We start from the raw sequence: 16,688 nt of genomic DNA on the forward strand, positions 1-16,688 counted from the left end.
AGTGAGTCGAGGACAACAAGTGAGTTCCTTACTGATTGTTGAATTGGTCTAGGTTGATATTGGTAGCCACCCACCTATTCCACCTAGACCTCTAGTTGGTTTCATCTATTTCCTTGTTTATTGCAACATTTACTATTTTTAGCAGTTTTTTGGGTCCTGAACTTCCAGAGTAGTTTTGACCCCCTAAACGACGTTTTTTTGAGGTCTATAATAGGCCTGCATTCAAAGGAAGGCTTTTGCCACAAATCTTGTAGTAATTTGAGTGCTCTTTCCAACAAGGTACCATACATGCGAAACAAAGATAATATGACCAAGTTACGACCTCGGGAAGTTGGCTACCCAATTAACCCCAACAGGGCCCACAAACTCTTGGCATTCCATCTCCTGGTGTTAGGGTTTTGGTTGTTTAAGGTTTTGCATTATTTTTCAATAATAAATAGGCCCTTGAGCCTCATTGTAACATAGTTTCGAGGCATGTAGCTACCACATCTCTTCTCAGAGATAAGATACCATCACCGGAGCTAGTTTTATTTCCATTCTATTTGTAACCATCTTTCAGTATTTGATATTAATGAAACAAAGTGTTATTTCTGTAGCATATCTCTATTTATGGTTATATCTATAATTTTCATTATTGTTTAAGTTCGGACCAGTGGTATCAGAGCGGTTTTCTTTTTCTCTTTTTGCCTTTGCATGTCCCCAACGAGCTTAGGATTAAAGGAGGTAGGGATCGAACTGGTCAAACCTTGTAAGACCAGCCTCACAAATCCTGATGACCTCCCATGGTAGAAGAAAATAAAGATGAGGGGGTGAGGGATCCTTTCAAAATCTTGCTCGAAGAAGCCCTCGAGCGACAGAGGAATGGGATGATGGACAACTTTGCCCAGATCCTTCAACAGCTACCTAAGGGTGAGACATCTTCTTCCAGTAGCTACTCTAAAGCACCACACTCTTTAAGGTATAAGTTAACTTTACATCCCCATATTTGAAGGTCAAATAGATACGAACATTGTAGATAAATGATTAAATCTTCTAGAAGGATATTTTTGTTTTCATGATTTTTCCAGCCAGGAAAATATTAACTTTTTCACTTCTCAAAGGTGCCACCCACGTTAGGAACTGGTGGGATAGCTACTGTGAGAATGACGAAAGTAAACCTTCACTATCTTCAGCCACACCCACTTGGAATTCATTCCGGGATGCCATTAAGGAGTAGTACTGCCCTATTGGGATCTATGAGGATAAATACATAAAGTGGACCATGATGCGGTAAGGAAGGGACCAAGATGTGCCAAAGTTTACCAATGTTTTCCATACCCTTCGCACGAAGTTGGGTATCAAGGATTCTGAGCGACATTTGCTACTCAAGTACCATGGCTGCCTAAATAGATACATCTAGGATGATATGGAGTTCTTGGATATCTCCATAGGAGCTCCACTCACAACACAAGCGAGTGTTAGGCGAAACAGTTACTAGTGGCCCAGATGAAGGCTTCCGAATGAGATGCCTGTTCCGACTCAGAGTCAGAATCCGAGAAGGGGAATGAGAAATGGAAGTAGATCATTGATGCAAATACCAGTGCCACCATGGCCACCACCAATATTCAGAAGAATGATAATGAAGATCCAGAGGTTGAGGATGCCTCTTCCACTCATAGATGTGGATGAAGGGTTCTCTGCTGCAGTTCATTGTTGACAACGAGAGCGAAAATAACCTCATTTCAGTAGAGGTCATGAAGAGGTTGGGCCTACCGACTATAGAACATTTGCAATTGTACACCATCAGGTGGCTTAACTAAGGACGAGATCTCCGCATCAACCAACAGTGTCGCCTTCCTGGCAACATCAAGCCCTTCACGAATGAGGTATTGTGTGATGTTGCCCCTCTTGAAGTTTGTGAGGTGCTATTAGGAAAACCATACTTGTGGAAGAGACATGTTTTATATGAGTCTAGACCTCTCTCTATGATTATTACTTTGGGAAATAAGTTGTACAGGATAGCGGAGGTAGCCCTACCTACTGCCATCTCTTTGATCACTACAAAGCAATGTAGCAAGATCATTTCATAGAACAAGAAATTTGTTTTCCTTATTATTCTCCCTCACTGCAAGAAGACTATTTTTGCCACGACTTCTAGAGAAGTCTTCTCTACACATCAGCAGTAGATGGACAAGGTCGTGGAGGAGTACAGGGACATTTTCTCCTCACCTATGGGGGTGTCTCTGCACTTTCGGGTCAAGACAGCATCGATCTGACCCTGGGTGCACCGCTACCCAATGGACTGATCTATTGACACTATGTTCTAGAGAATGATGAGATCCAGAGGCAAATTCATGAGTTTTTGTAGAAAGGGCACATCAGGCAAAGCTCATCACCCTATTGGAGCCCAATTGTATTGGTATAGAAGAAGGATAGGACCTAGAGATTCTGTATTGACTATCGGGTGTTGAACAATATCACTGTACTGAATAGGTACCCAATCCCATGGATTGATGACCTTTTGGACTAGCTCAAGGGGTCCAAATATTTTAGAAAGATTTATTTGAAGTCTAGTTATCACCAAGTGCCTATCGAACTCTCTAATGTGTGGAAGACTTCCTTCAAATCCAAGGAGGGCCTTTTCAAATGGTTGGTCATGCCTTTCGATTTGACGAATGCCCCGACAACCTTCATGAGATTGATGGACGACATCTTACGACCCTTTACTAATGCATTCGTGGTGGTGTATTTCAATGACATCTTGATCTTCAACCAGAGTTGGGAAGAGCACCTCCACCAGATTCGACAAGTCCTCCAAACCCTGCGACAATACAAGTTGTGTGCTGATTCTAAGAAATGGACTTTTGGCATGGCTAGGTTCAATATCTAGGGTAAATCATTGATGAGAAGGGTGTGCATGTCGACCCATATCAGGTACAAGTCATTCGGGATTGTCCAACCCTTACCACTCTAACAGAGCTCTGCAACTTTTTGGGTCATGCCAATTTCTACCATAGGTTCTTGTTGGGGTTCTCTCATATCACTTGGCCTTTAAGCCAAGTCACCAAGGGCGAAGCGAAAGAAAAGTTATTTTGGTTTGAAATCCAATAGAAAGCGTTTTCTAAGTTAAAGCATCGCCTCTGCTCTGCACTGGTGCTCACATTATTAGAATTGAAACAACCATTTTAGATTGAGATAGTTGCCTCCGACTATGCTATTAGTGAACTTCTTACTGAGTAGGGGAATCTAGTGGCTTATTACAGTGAGACACTTTCAGACACAGTGCAAATATATCCCACCTATGACAAAGAAATGTACTCCATTGTGCAAGCCTGCCATCAATGGAAGCATTACATTATGGGGAAGGAAACATTCATCCACACAGACCACCGACCCTTGCAGTTCATACAAACACAAGTGAAGTTGCAAAAAAATCGCCATTAGAAATGGTCCACATACCTGCAACAGTTCCATTTGAACATTAAGTACAGAAGGGCAATACCAATAATGTTTCAGATTTCCTTTGCCGACCATCAGTCATGGCACTGATCATTGTGCTCGACTCCTGTGGGCATGAGACTTCAAGGTGGACGCATTGTTACAAGAGCGATCCCAAATTTGGAAGAACATACCAAACACTCCTGGAACGTAATCAAGTTCCAAATTTTCACTTCCAAGATGCATTGTTAGGTCACCTGGGATAGATCTATGTTCCTTAAAGTGAGTGTGCCAAGATGATTTTGGAGGTGCACTTCAGTCGGGTTGCTCGACATTTTGGAGTAGAGAAAATAGTGGCAGTATTGCAAAAGTATTTTTATTGGCTGAAACTTCGTTAGGACACTGGGAAGTACATTCGATCTTGCATTGCCTATGCCATTTCCAAACTAACCATCAAGGAGAAAGGCCTATAAACTCCTCTTCCTACTCCTAGTCGACCTTAAGAATCCATCCCCATGGATTACATGTTGGGTCTTCCTTCTGCTAAGCATGAAAATGAATATATTTTCATCCTCATCAATAGATTGTCTAAGATTGCCATTATGGCAACCTACAAGAAGAGTATCACAACAGAGACTACTACTAAGCTCTTCTTTGAGCGAGTGTGGGTACACTTTGGGATCCCACAGTCCATTGTCTCAAATCGGGAAAACATATTCCTAAGTAAATTTTGGTAAAGTCTTTAGTCGATGCTGGATATCAAGCTTACTAAGTCTATGACTTTCCACCCCCAAACTGATGGCCAAATAGAGGTCGTCACAGGATGATCATGGACATTCTACTCATATACAACTCGAAGAATCCATGCACATGGGATGAAGACCTCCCCTATGTCCAAAACAGCTACAACAGAGCTCTCCATAGCTCAATAGGCCACAACCCATTTCAGGTATGGCTGGGATTTGACCCATTATGTCCCATTAATGTGTTCATACCATTTGCAGCCACTCAAATAGATTTAGCTCACGTCCAGTCTGAAGCCGACAGGGCTAACAACTTCATTGAGCGCTTTTAGCACATCCACTAGTAGGTCCATGATATATTGGATAGAGCCAATGCTAAGTACAATAAGTTCCATGATCAGCATCAGATTCCGCAAAAGTTCTAGGTGGAAGACAAAGTTATGGCTAAATTTGGAGAAGGAGCGCCTTGCTAGACCCCACCACAAGCTTCACCCACTCTGATATGGGCCATAAACCATCACCAAGGCTGTAGGGGACAATGCCTTCGATCTCAACATTCCACCCTTCCTCATCCTGCACCTTGTGTTCAATCTAGACCACCTTTGGCCATACTTTCCAGCATTATCGGACACATTCGACATTGCAGAACAACTCACACCAACAAAGTTAAAACTAGACTACACGGAATCAACCACAATTGATCATATCATGGACACACAAATTAATAAAACTTGCCAAGAGAGGATCCAACTATATTGAGTTGTCAAGGAAGGTCAACTCCTTCACCAGGGCAAGTGATTCACTACGGACCAAGTGCAACAAAAATTTCCTTACCTCATGGAGGCTCTACACGCAATGAGGACCATTGCTTCCTAAGGAGGGAGGAATGATCCAGGTGGATATTGGTTGCCACCCACCTATTCCACATAGACCTCTAGTTGGTTTCATCCGTTTCCTTATTTATTGCAGTATTTACTATTTTTAGCATTTTTTAGGGTTCTGAATTTATGGAGTAGTGTTGACCCCCTAAATGACGTTTTTTTGAGGTTCGCAGCAGGCTTGCCACAAATCCTATAGTACTCGGAGAGATCTTTCAAACAAGATATTGTATGCGCCAAACAGAGATAATTTGACCAAGTTACGACCCTGGGAAGTTAGCTGCCCAACTAACCCCAATGGGGCCCACAAAGTCTTGGCATTCCTGGGGTTAGGTTTTTCGTTGTTCAGGGTTTTCCCTTGTTGTTCAATAATAAATAGGCCCTTGAGCCTCATTGTAACACAATTCAGAGGCATGTAGACTCCACATCTCTTCTTAAAGACAAGCTACCATCACTCGAGCTAGTTTTATTTCCATTTCGTTTGTATGCATATTTCAGTATTTAATATTAATGAAATGAAGTGTTATTTCTACTGCATATCTGTATTTATGGTTATATTTGTATTTTTTTGTGTTCCTGTTTAAGTTCGATCACGAATTGTGGTTGAAAATTGAAGTAGTGGGCTAGTAGTAAGATATCGTAAGTCAACCATCCATGCCTTTTTATTCCATGAACTCTCAAAATAGAGGAGTTTTGACCTCAGACAGAAGGGTCCTGTTGAACAGTCAGAGGCTGGTGTAATCGAGGCAACACCCAATTTGGTAAATGTTAAAAGCTTTCGACCTTGACCAACAAAAAGGTTTGACCCTGACTCTGTGTGAGCCTAGCAGGAGTAGTAGGCCTTGGCTCAAGGTGGAAATCAAGTATATTTGCTTTGGATGGTTGGTTTAACTCCTGACTTACCTTTAGTGAATGAGAGTGAGCTGCATAAATTAAAATTGTTTTAATTGAAAAAATTAAAGCAAAATAAGTAGCTTAGAGGCAAACCAAGGAAGAAGAAGGACTTATGCATGGAGGAAGAAGAAAGACTTATGCATGGAGGGAGATGAGAGAATAGGAAAAAAAAACATTGAGGTAATTTATTTTATATATAGTTTGCGGGTTTCGAAACGGGACTATTAAAATTTAAATATGGTAACCCCCAATTAATTGAATGTTAAGCTTAAGCAACCACCATTAACCAAGGTTAACTAAAGTGAAATGTAGTTAACCATGGTTAGTTTTAATGAACCATGATCAACCAAGGTTAAGCAATTTATTCCATAGGACATACAAAAACCATAGTAAAACATGATCATCCATGATCAAACATAACTAAATATGGTCAACCATAGTCAACCATGGTAAACCATAGTCAAAGTTAGACAACCATGGTAAACCATAGTCAAAGTTAGAAAACCATGGTCAACAATATTAATATATCATAAAAAATTCTATAATGCTCATTGGATTTTTAAATTCACAAATCTACCAATCCTCTCCACACACATTGGCCATCAACTATAACAACCACAAAATTAAAAGTAATTGATATACATAAATTGACAACATTCGCGTTTAGGTAAAAAGATTAAAAGAATTACTAGAATTGCAAATATTACTTCTTGAGATTGGGTAATTAAGGAACAACAATGGTTTTTCATGGGGCCAAATCTACTTATGGATTAAAAAATACAATTCAAGTAATGAAAATTTAAAATTTTATCTACAATTAGATAGTTGGATTTTAACTACGTAGGCCAACATAAGTTCTAAAAATAGAATATTTTATTTTATTTAACACTATTAATTACAAAAAGAATAAAATAGGCACCATTAATTACAAAATATAAATTATTGCTAATCAATGTATATAGCTACCTCGCTACCTTTGATTATACCAACATAGATCTATCTTAACCACATATCTATCAACTTGTAAGAGGAACAAATCTCTTGAGGTGCAAATATATTTTAGAGTACAAAACTTGAAAAAAGGTTTTCACCTAAGGAGATTCAAGCCCTCTAGGAGGTTCATAGATCTCTAGTTATATATGTATATACATATACAACATGTGCAATTTTTTATTGTTTAAATTGCATTTTTGAATAAATAAATAGATTCAATACCTTGAAAATCCTTTTAAACACTAGCAAAGCTTAAACTTACAACTCCAACAAATCTTTGGTGGATTTTTCCATGGACTTTTTATTTTATTTTAATTATTTTATCTTTATCTTTATAAGCTGATATAAAATTATGTTAAATAACATGGATATCAAAATGTTTTATTTATGGCTATAATGAAATATTTTTCCACATTTCCTAGATACTAAGTTGTAGTATCAAAACCATAGTGAAAGTGAGATTATTAATGTTTTATAATATTTTTTATCAAAACTAATCAAATATGTATATTCATTTTTGTTTATTCTATTATAACTAACATTATGTTTTTATTTAGAAAATATTTTATTTTTATTTAAAAAAAAACATGTCAATTTAAAATTACTTAAAAAAGTAATTACACCTTTCTGGAATACACCTATCAACCCAATAATTATACTTATTAAATATATTAATTCTAAATTTCATATAAAAATGTTCTCAAATATTTTCAAATAGGAACAATTTTTGAATCAAAGTCACTCGCAAAAACACACGTTTCTATGGGTTTCTTTTTCCCTTTCTTCTTCATCCTCCTCTTTTTTTGTACAAAACCAATGACCTCTAACTCTCTCCATAACCCGATCAATATTTATGAAGCTATAGCTTCATTAATACACTTTGACATTACATGCTAGCCATTAGTTTCGCTAACCATTACATTTAACTAAGTACAAAATCCAATAAATAGTATATACTACCCATACATATTAATTACATGTATTCCTTTTCCTCCATCAGTTCCGTGTGATCAATGAATGAAATTGACCCGTCACTTTGCAACCACTTGTTTTTCTTCACGCCAATTAAACTTCCACCCACTAACATCCATCAGAGTCAGTTAGCATCCTCAACTTGCCACCCAGCCACCGTGTGACCTAGGGTAGCTAAGGCCGTGGTTCCTTCATGTCGTAACTTCGTAAATATGTCGTGATCGCTCTTCCTGTTACTCGCGCGAAGTCCTTTCCATTATTGGTCTTCATGAGCGATCCAACGGCCTGTGACTGACTGTTGGAAGGGCAGACCGACTAGCGATTCCATTTCTATTCCCTCTTCTAATTCGCCATCCCGTCCCGTGTGATCATGCAACCAACGCCAATCACATCTCCGAAACCCTCAATGTTGTGCCCAACAGAGCTGAATTCCCTTAATATGATCTACGATCACTGATAAGCCAAAAATGCTTCTAATTCACACCCCAATACTGTGAGTGGACATCGACTACAATGCAAGCGAATAACGGTTTAATGTGACGGAGGTGAGGGTGATTTTATAAAAAAGCTATTGCCCACTTCAACAATATGGTCTGAACTATTTTTTTCCCAAAAAATTGATTTTCCCTTATTTATGTATAAGAATGTTCAACTAGATAATCATTTGGAAAAATAGATTATACTAAGATAGGTGTAAAGACTTAGAAATTCATGATCCTTATGTTGGGGTTGTAATGATGATCCTCTTCATAGATTTTACCACTTTTTAAAAAATAAACATCTAAACATTTATAGGATGTTAATTTTTGGTGGTCCCAGTCATTCAGTCTCAACAAACATTTAATCATTAGTCAGCAGATGAACTGTCTTTTCTTCTCTGCAATAGCTACCTAGTTAGAAGTCTCTCACTCCAAAGTTCAAGCATTTTCTTCCCGAAGTAGTTAGACAGAATATAATGCTCCCTACAAATTGCACTGTGCATTAAATTTTCCATTATTTGCATTTGCCAAAGATATTCCTTTCCTTTCTTTTTCTATCATCACAACTATTTAATTAAATCTTTGGGCCAAAAAATTACATGAACAACTGGTCATACTTGCAGACAAAAGAGAATAGAATCTACCGTGAGAACTATCTGTAATATTAATTAAATCATTGAACCAAAAAATTACATGAACCACCGGTCACACTTGCAGGCAAAAGAGGACAGAACTTAAAGTGAACAATCTGTCATATATGCAGACAAAATAGAATTAAATCTGCGTTGAGAGCTGTCAAATATCACGTTAAAAACACAGCTCAGATATCAGAATACCAAACACTAAAAAGTAACTAACAACAACTACCAGTTTTATCATTTTAACAACACAGCTCAGATATTAATAAACCAACATAAAGAGGACCCATCAACAACTATCACTTTTTATTAACAGAGGGCCCCGGTGTAACAAATTGCGTATCGAGAAAGACAGTAGCTCAGAGCAGGGCATGCTATAAATAATTATTTCTGCTGAAGCTTCAATTCATGCTCTCAGCGAACAGCCATAGATCGGTTTGGGACGTTCAATGGTGTGTTGAAGCTGTGGTTTTAGCCCTTCTGAAGAAGTTAGTTAAACTCTAATGGCGTCTCTTACAACAAGTATCATATGGTTTTCTCTGCTCACGTTGTGTTTGTTGATGAATCTTGACCGTGCAGTGGAAGCGAGAGAAAGCCTGTATTTTAGTAGATTTCAGGGCAATGAGAATAGCCCTAATGGAGGAAAGAGTGGTGTTAAGAATTACAAAGATAACTATGGTGCTGATGGCGTTCGTGATGTAAATAATGGCTTCGGTTCAGAGTCCGATGACGGTGTCGGTGGTGGAGTTGGCTACGGTTCTGGCAGCGGGACTGCATATGAAGAACCCAACAATGCCTACTTTGCTGGCTCTGACGGCGCATACGGTGCACAAAGGGTTCGGCAAGAAGGTACCGGTGCTAGCTATAGAGATGATTCGACCAACACCATGCCTAGCTTTCAAAATGCCGAGAATCAGGAAAATCAAGATGCCAGATTCGGGAATAGATACAGTTCACATTCCACTCCCTACCGTGGGGCCGGTGGTCGGGACGAGTCGGGTACCTACTACGGATCTGCTTCTCGTTACGAGCAGAACGATGAATTCTCATCAGGGTATAGAGATGATTCGACCAACACCATGCCTAGCTTTCAAAATGCCGAGAATCAGGAAAATCAAGATGCCAGATTCGGGAATAGATACAGTTCGCATTCCACGCCCTACCGTGGGGCCGGTGGTCGGGACGAGTCGGGTACCTACTACGGATCTGCTTCTCGTTACGAGCAGAACGATGAATTCTCATCAGGGTATGGCGTTCGGTCGGGGAGCAACAGTGGCTACGATTCAAGCTATAATGCGGATTCCGGTTACGATCGAAGCTTCGCTAGTAACAGTTACAACCCTGGCTCTCGTAAGTATGATCGTAATGCCTACAACTCAAACATGGGAGGCGGTGGAGGTTATGAACACACTGTGTCTGGCTATGGAGAATATGTTCCTGGAAGAAATTAACGCTATGACAATCGAAGGCAAGCAGTTGTAAATTGTAATATTGTAACTGACAATGAAGGTTGTTTGATTAGTCTAATTTTATTACCTGAATGTAAAGGCTGTACTTGTTCTCCTCGTGGCATAAAATAGCTGCGGTGAACTTGTGGTAAATAATGTTTTGAGGTCATAACGTTGATAACTTGTGTGTAATAAAATTTCCAAATGTTTTTTCCATTTCTTGTGTTGTGATGATCCTTTCATTTTTGCTATGCTCTTTGGAGGGATACAGTCTGTCGCTCTTTTGACGGGTGAGAGAAAATTCTGGCTCTTATAAATGAGTTCAAAAAATTGGAAAAACTGTCTCTCAAGCTACATAATAGTGTCCAGAAATATATACCTCCACATCTCCATTATAAATTGAGACGAGCTTACAGTTAATGGCTTGAGCGTCTTATCGCAATCTAAAGTTCTAAACTCCAACTTGATTTGCATCCATTTTTCTGGACGGCCACATGGAGTCCATTTTATCCCCACTGGCTACAAGAATGGAAACGGCCAGCTTTAGAATTCATGAGTCTGTCCACGTAGATGCCATAATGGGTTTCAGCCAGCATGGCCACAAAGCGTAAGTGAAGCGCAGTCTAACTCTTACATTTTTTTTCCCTGAAATTTGGTAATAAAATTTGATCTAAATTATTTTACACTACAGGCATTGTTTATGTAAATTATTTTATGCTACAGGCATTTGAACTTTGAATTTGGTTCTCCTTATTTACCCAATTTGATCTAAATTATTTTATACTAAAAGCATTTGAACTTTGAATTTGATTTCCTTGTTTTTTTAACTATTTTGAATCTTAGGATTTACATAATAATTTTCCGATTTAAACTTTAAATTTGATAATTTACCTACTATTTCAGTAATCAATTAAAGTATCTTTAAACTTTTCACAAACACTTATTATAAAAAACCAAATATATTTCTTTTAACATTTTACTTTTCTTAACAAAATTTATTAATCAAATTTAATCTAAAATGTAATTTTTCTTATACATTGTAATTTTTATCAACAAAATTTATCTATAAATTTTATACTACAACTTTAAAAAAAAATTTATACAATTTTTTTACATACAAGAAGCACTTACATGGTCACCAATTTAAAGGTTCCAAGACCCATAACTAACTTTAGAGGCTTTCTATCTTCTAATAAAAGTAGGACAACCACATTAATAAATGTGGTTGATAAGACCTATGATTATGATTATTAATTATATTACTATTATGATTAATTAACATTATTAGTTTAATTGTTAATTAAATTTAGTAACATTATTAACTAATAAAGATTAATAATAATTAATTCGTTCATGATAAATTAATTCATTAAATAATAAATTAAATAATTAAATAATGGTTGACCATGGTTGTCACAATGTGACATTCAACCATGGTTGGATATGATTGACCATGGTTAACCATGATTGTTATTATAAACCCAAGGGAATAATAAACCCAAGAGTTTAATACTAAAACCCTAAGGGATTGTGAATCCAAGATAATAATATTATAAAGCCAAGACATATAAACCCTAAGATAAATATTATAAACATGGTTGACTATGGTTGACCATGGTTCAGACAATCCTTGGACCATGGTTGACCATGCTTAACCATGGTTCATTTTCATATCAACACAATCTTTGTGACAATGCGACGTTTGACCATTGCTGACCATGTTTGATTTTAGAAAACATGGTTGACCATGAATGACCATGGTTGATCGTGGTTGATGATGATTATCATATTGGGTTAATCTTTGTGATAATCCGACATCAAACCATTGTTGAGACAATGATTGATTTTCATATTGGGACAATCTTTGTTAGAATGTTATGTTGGACCATGGTTGACCAAGATTAATTTTATATAACATGGTTGACCATGGTTGAATAATATTAAACCCAAGGGAGTAATATTATAAACCCAAGATATATAAACCCTAAGATAAATATTATAAACACTAAAATAAACATGGTTGAACATGGTTGACGATGGTTGATTTTCATATTAAGGAAATCCTTCTCAAAATGTGACATTGGACCATCATTGACTATGCTTGACCATGATTGATTTTCAAATCAACATAATCTTTATCACAATTTGACATAGGACCATGGTTGATTCTCATATTCATACAATATATGTCACAATGCGACATTGGACTATCAATCACCATGATTGAATTTATAAAACATGCTTGACTATGATCGATATTATAAACCCAAGGGAATAAAAAAGTCTAAGGATTAATACTTGTGGTAGTGTTTTTGTGGCAATGGTGTACCAAAAGACACCTCCTTAATAGTTGATTGTTCCTTGCAAATGATCACATACAAAATTGGTGTTGTTAGTGGATAAACTTAAATATACACAACATTGTAAATAGTGGAAACAATGCATATGTAAACATAAACTAAAACAAAGCGGTAAATGCACAACCAATTCTCAATGGAGCAAACAAGTCAATAAAATAATGGAATGTTGTCTTAAGGGGGCTTGGCCCATTCACGCCACCCAGCAAACCCCTAACTTCTAGCCCTTCCAGCAACAACTTGTGTAGCATATGCTGCAGTCTGACCTGAAGTAGTATTGGGGGATGCTAGAACCAAGTTTCTGCATCGAGAGGCTTGTGTAATGGTTTTCTTAAGGATATTATAGCTTAGATATGCCTTCATGTAGATCTATTCCTTTCGACTGTCAAATACAGCAACTCTATCAAACTGACCTTTAGACCTTCGCGAAGGTACTTGATTGTACTTAACATGAATAAATGATACATATTCACTACTTTTGTGTAATAAAATTTATATTTTGAAGCCCTTCTGGCTTAGATCATTCGTTGCGCAAATCTATCCTTTCCAAACAGCTAACTACTGCAAATCTATCTAATGACTTATCGATCTCCACAAAGGTGGTTAATTATACTTATTATGCATAAACATTACAGATCTACCCATTTCACATTGAAATGAGGCATTAATTCACATAAAACAGATCACAGAGTGAAGATACATAAAATTAACAGGACTAAATAAACAAGGCACAAATGCATAGATTCGGCTCAAAACAATCTTTATTAAGAATAAGCATTCAATTAATGAATTCTTGGGTCCGTGCAATTAGCTGCAGGGGCCTTCCCCTTTCGCCTAAGTACAGGAAACAAACTTTTCTTGCCTTAGCACCTTGCCCCTTACAATAACGTTCTATCAAATTTACCTCTTTAGACTCGCTATGACTCATATATATATATATATATCCTTTTCATTACAATACCATGGCCTGCAGACCATGGGTGAGTCTCAAAACCATCCTATCACCTACCCATACAAGGGACTAATGCCCCTTTTGACTCTTACTTAGCTTCGCATTGTACGTCCACATTTGGCAAATACTTTACATTCTTTAACAAAAATTATTACAAAAATTGACTTAAGTGACAAAAATTGACCCCAGAGATCCCATCCCAACAGGCCCCCAACACAGATATGTTGACTTTCCCTCTAGTCACTCAGCTAGCTTCTCCACTTTGTTGCAGAGGTCACTGAACTCCAGCTTCAATAGTTCGAGGTTCATTGTGATTTGTACCGCAATCCGCTAGACTTCTTCGACCAACTTCTCTTTAGTTGACCCCTCCACCGCGAGGCACATGGTCCTTTCTGTCTGTTGGAATGTCTTCAACTTTTCCTGGATTGTCAGAGTAATTTGGCTCGCTTCCTGTGTCCATGGTTGAATCCGAGCCTTCAAAACTGCTTCTTTGTGTTGTAGCTCCTCAACCTGTGACCGCAACATCTTCATATCTTGCAAGCGTGTGAAGAATTGGACTAGTGCCAAAGTGTGCGTAGTCGTCCTGATCTCATCAACTTGCTATTGTGACTCTCTTATATTTGTACGCAGTCGTTGTAGGTTTTAATCCTCCTACAACGTGGTCCATAGTGCCATTGTGTTTTCAAAAAGACCATTGGAACTCGATATTGCATTCTCCAAAGTAGTCATGTGTTCTCTAATGGCTATGCCACACTTCTCCCTAACATATCGTAGAGTAGTCGACTGCAATTGCAATTGCAGTTCCAAGATCTTCATCTGAAAATCAAAAGTAACTCAGCCTACCTCATCCTTATATTGTTGTACTGCAGTGGCCAATTTCTGAATCTTTGCTGAAGCTATTGTATCCTCTGGAATGTGTAGTTTTGGTACCAAATTGATTTCTTCTTCAAGGCTTTGGCTGCACCTTGCTAGCTCTTCTTTTTCCTTAATATCCTAAAACTTTTTGGCGAATATCTGCTCATTGTTCATTTTGACTTTAATAATTACCAATAGCACATGCTGCTCTCTAATTCGAAGCTCATCTGAGACCCCCTGATGAAGCACGTGGAGGGTCTGAAGAGGCAACGCGACTAAATTCATACCCACGCCTTTGATCTTTCTGAGCTAGGTGCTATCTTCCCTAAACTCTGCGCGCACTGTTCCTTCTGGCAAGGGAATGACTTTGAGGCCCAGAGTCTATTTCAGTTCCATTACGCTCACGCTCTCTTACTGTAGGCTCGCTTGAACCCTGCTCACTTGTCCCACGCTCAACTGAATTCTGCCTGCTTGAATTTACAGCTCGCGCAGATCCTTCTAAACGCTCCCCAATGTCTACATGTACTTCTGCTAAAATGTAGTCCACAACTCTGTTGTTGTGTGTTATGAAACCAGCTTAAGAAAAGATAGAAAAGATAGATCAACGCCTAGAATTCAGCCTCTTTGAGGGGGCAACCTCCTTTACATTACATAAATGAACAATTCTTGGATGATACAAATGACAAAACCTCCTTTCTATATATAGGAGTCTAAGGAGTCACAATATAATCCAGCCGACCTAACAATAATAATATAAAGCCACAAAAATAACAATAGAGGGATTCTATGGGGCACAGTACTAACAATATGGGGGCAATAGGGGCACAATAATATTAATAAGGGGTATAACTACAATAGTAATGGGGTAATCACTAGTATTATAGGGACCCAACATGCCCCTCTCCTTCAAAAAAGTGTTGTCCTCAACGCTTGAGTAGTTCTGGATACTTCTGCATAAAATTCTCATCCTCCCATGTGGAATCTTCAGCGGATAAGTTCTTCCACTTGATAAGATACTCTGAAATTGATCGATTTTGTAGCTGTTGAGTTCTTGTTTCTGTGACTGCTTCCGGTTCCAATATAATTTTTCCTTCCTCGTCAAGTTCTGGAAATATTGTTTGAACTGGGAGCTTGTCACCTATAACCTTCTTTAAACATGAAACATGGAAAACTGGGTGCAATCGAGAAGCTGCAGGAAGCTCCAATTTGTATGCCATAGTACCAATCTTTTGCAACACCTTGTACGGACCATAATACTTTGGTGATAATTTATTATCCTTCTTAGCTTGCTTGAGGGACATTTGCTTATATGGTTGTAGTCGTAGGAATACCCAATCACCTACATCAAAACTTCTTTCACTGCGATGTTGATTTGCCTATTGTTTCATTCTATTTTGGGCCAACACGAGGTTATCCTTTAAGAGTTGGAGGACTTGTTGTTGATGTTCGATGTGATGTTCCACTGCCTGAACCTTAGAATTTTCTCTTAAATATGATGTGATGGATGGTGGTTGATACCCATAAAGTGCCATAAATGGGGTCATTTTTGTTGTTGTATGGAAGGAAGTGTTATACCACCATTCAGCCAAAGGCAACCATTTGACCCATTGTGTCTGTTTATCAGATACAAAGCAACGAAGATATCCTTCCAAACATTTGTTTACTATCTCAGTTTGCCCATCAGATTGAGGATGATAAGATGAGCTATGAGCTAATTGAGTACCAAGACAACAAAATAATTCTGTCCAAAAATTTCCAGTGAAAATGGGATCTCTGTCACTTACAATAATCTTTGGGTTTCCATGTAGCTTTTGAATTGTTTCCATAAATGCAGTAGAAACTGTACTGGCTTTAAATGGATGTGATAATGCACAAAAGTGTGCATACTTGGTAAGTCTGTCAACTACCACCATGATGACACTCTTTCCCTTAGACTTGGGTAAACCTGTGATAAAATCCATTGAAACCTCCTCCCAACGTTGGCTTGGAATGGATAAAGGTTGTAATAGACCTGGTGTCTTAATTGTTTCAACTTTATTTTGTTGGCAAACCAAACATTCCG

General features: G+C 38.0%; 1 protein-coding gene across 1 annotated transcript; it reads left to right on the forward strand.

Moving 5' to 3' along the window:
* Positions 1 to 9,444: 9,444 nt before the first annotated feature.
* Positions 9,445 to 10,604, forward strand: LOC149182035 (uncharacterized). The gene has a single exon (XM_089418464.1). It carries the CDS (start codon positions 9,518 to 9,520, stop codon positions 10,463 to 10,465), a length of 948 nt encoding a protein of 315 aa, XP_089274590.1. The 5' UTR covers positions 9,445 to 9,517; the 3' UTR covers positions 10,466 to 10,604.
* Positions 10,605 to 16,688: the final 6,084 nt, after the last annotated feature.

Source organism: Pinus tabuliformis, chromosome 3_2 (genome assembly GCF_031772625.1).
Source record: "Pinus tabuliformis cultivar Carrire ecotype Pingquan chromosome 3_2, CPIR1, whole genome shotgun sequence".
In the NCBI taxonomy this organism is placed as follows: Eukaryota; Viridiplantae; Streptophyta; class Pinopsida; order Pinales; family Pinaceae; genus Pinus; species Pinus tabuliformis.

What these genes read in the sequence shown, in the direction of transcription:
- LOC149182035 (XM_089418464.1), top strand. Translation starts at nt 9,518, where the DNA reads ATGGCGTCTCTTACAACAAGTATCATATGGTTTTCTCTGCTCACGTTG.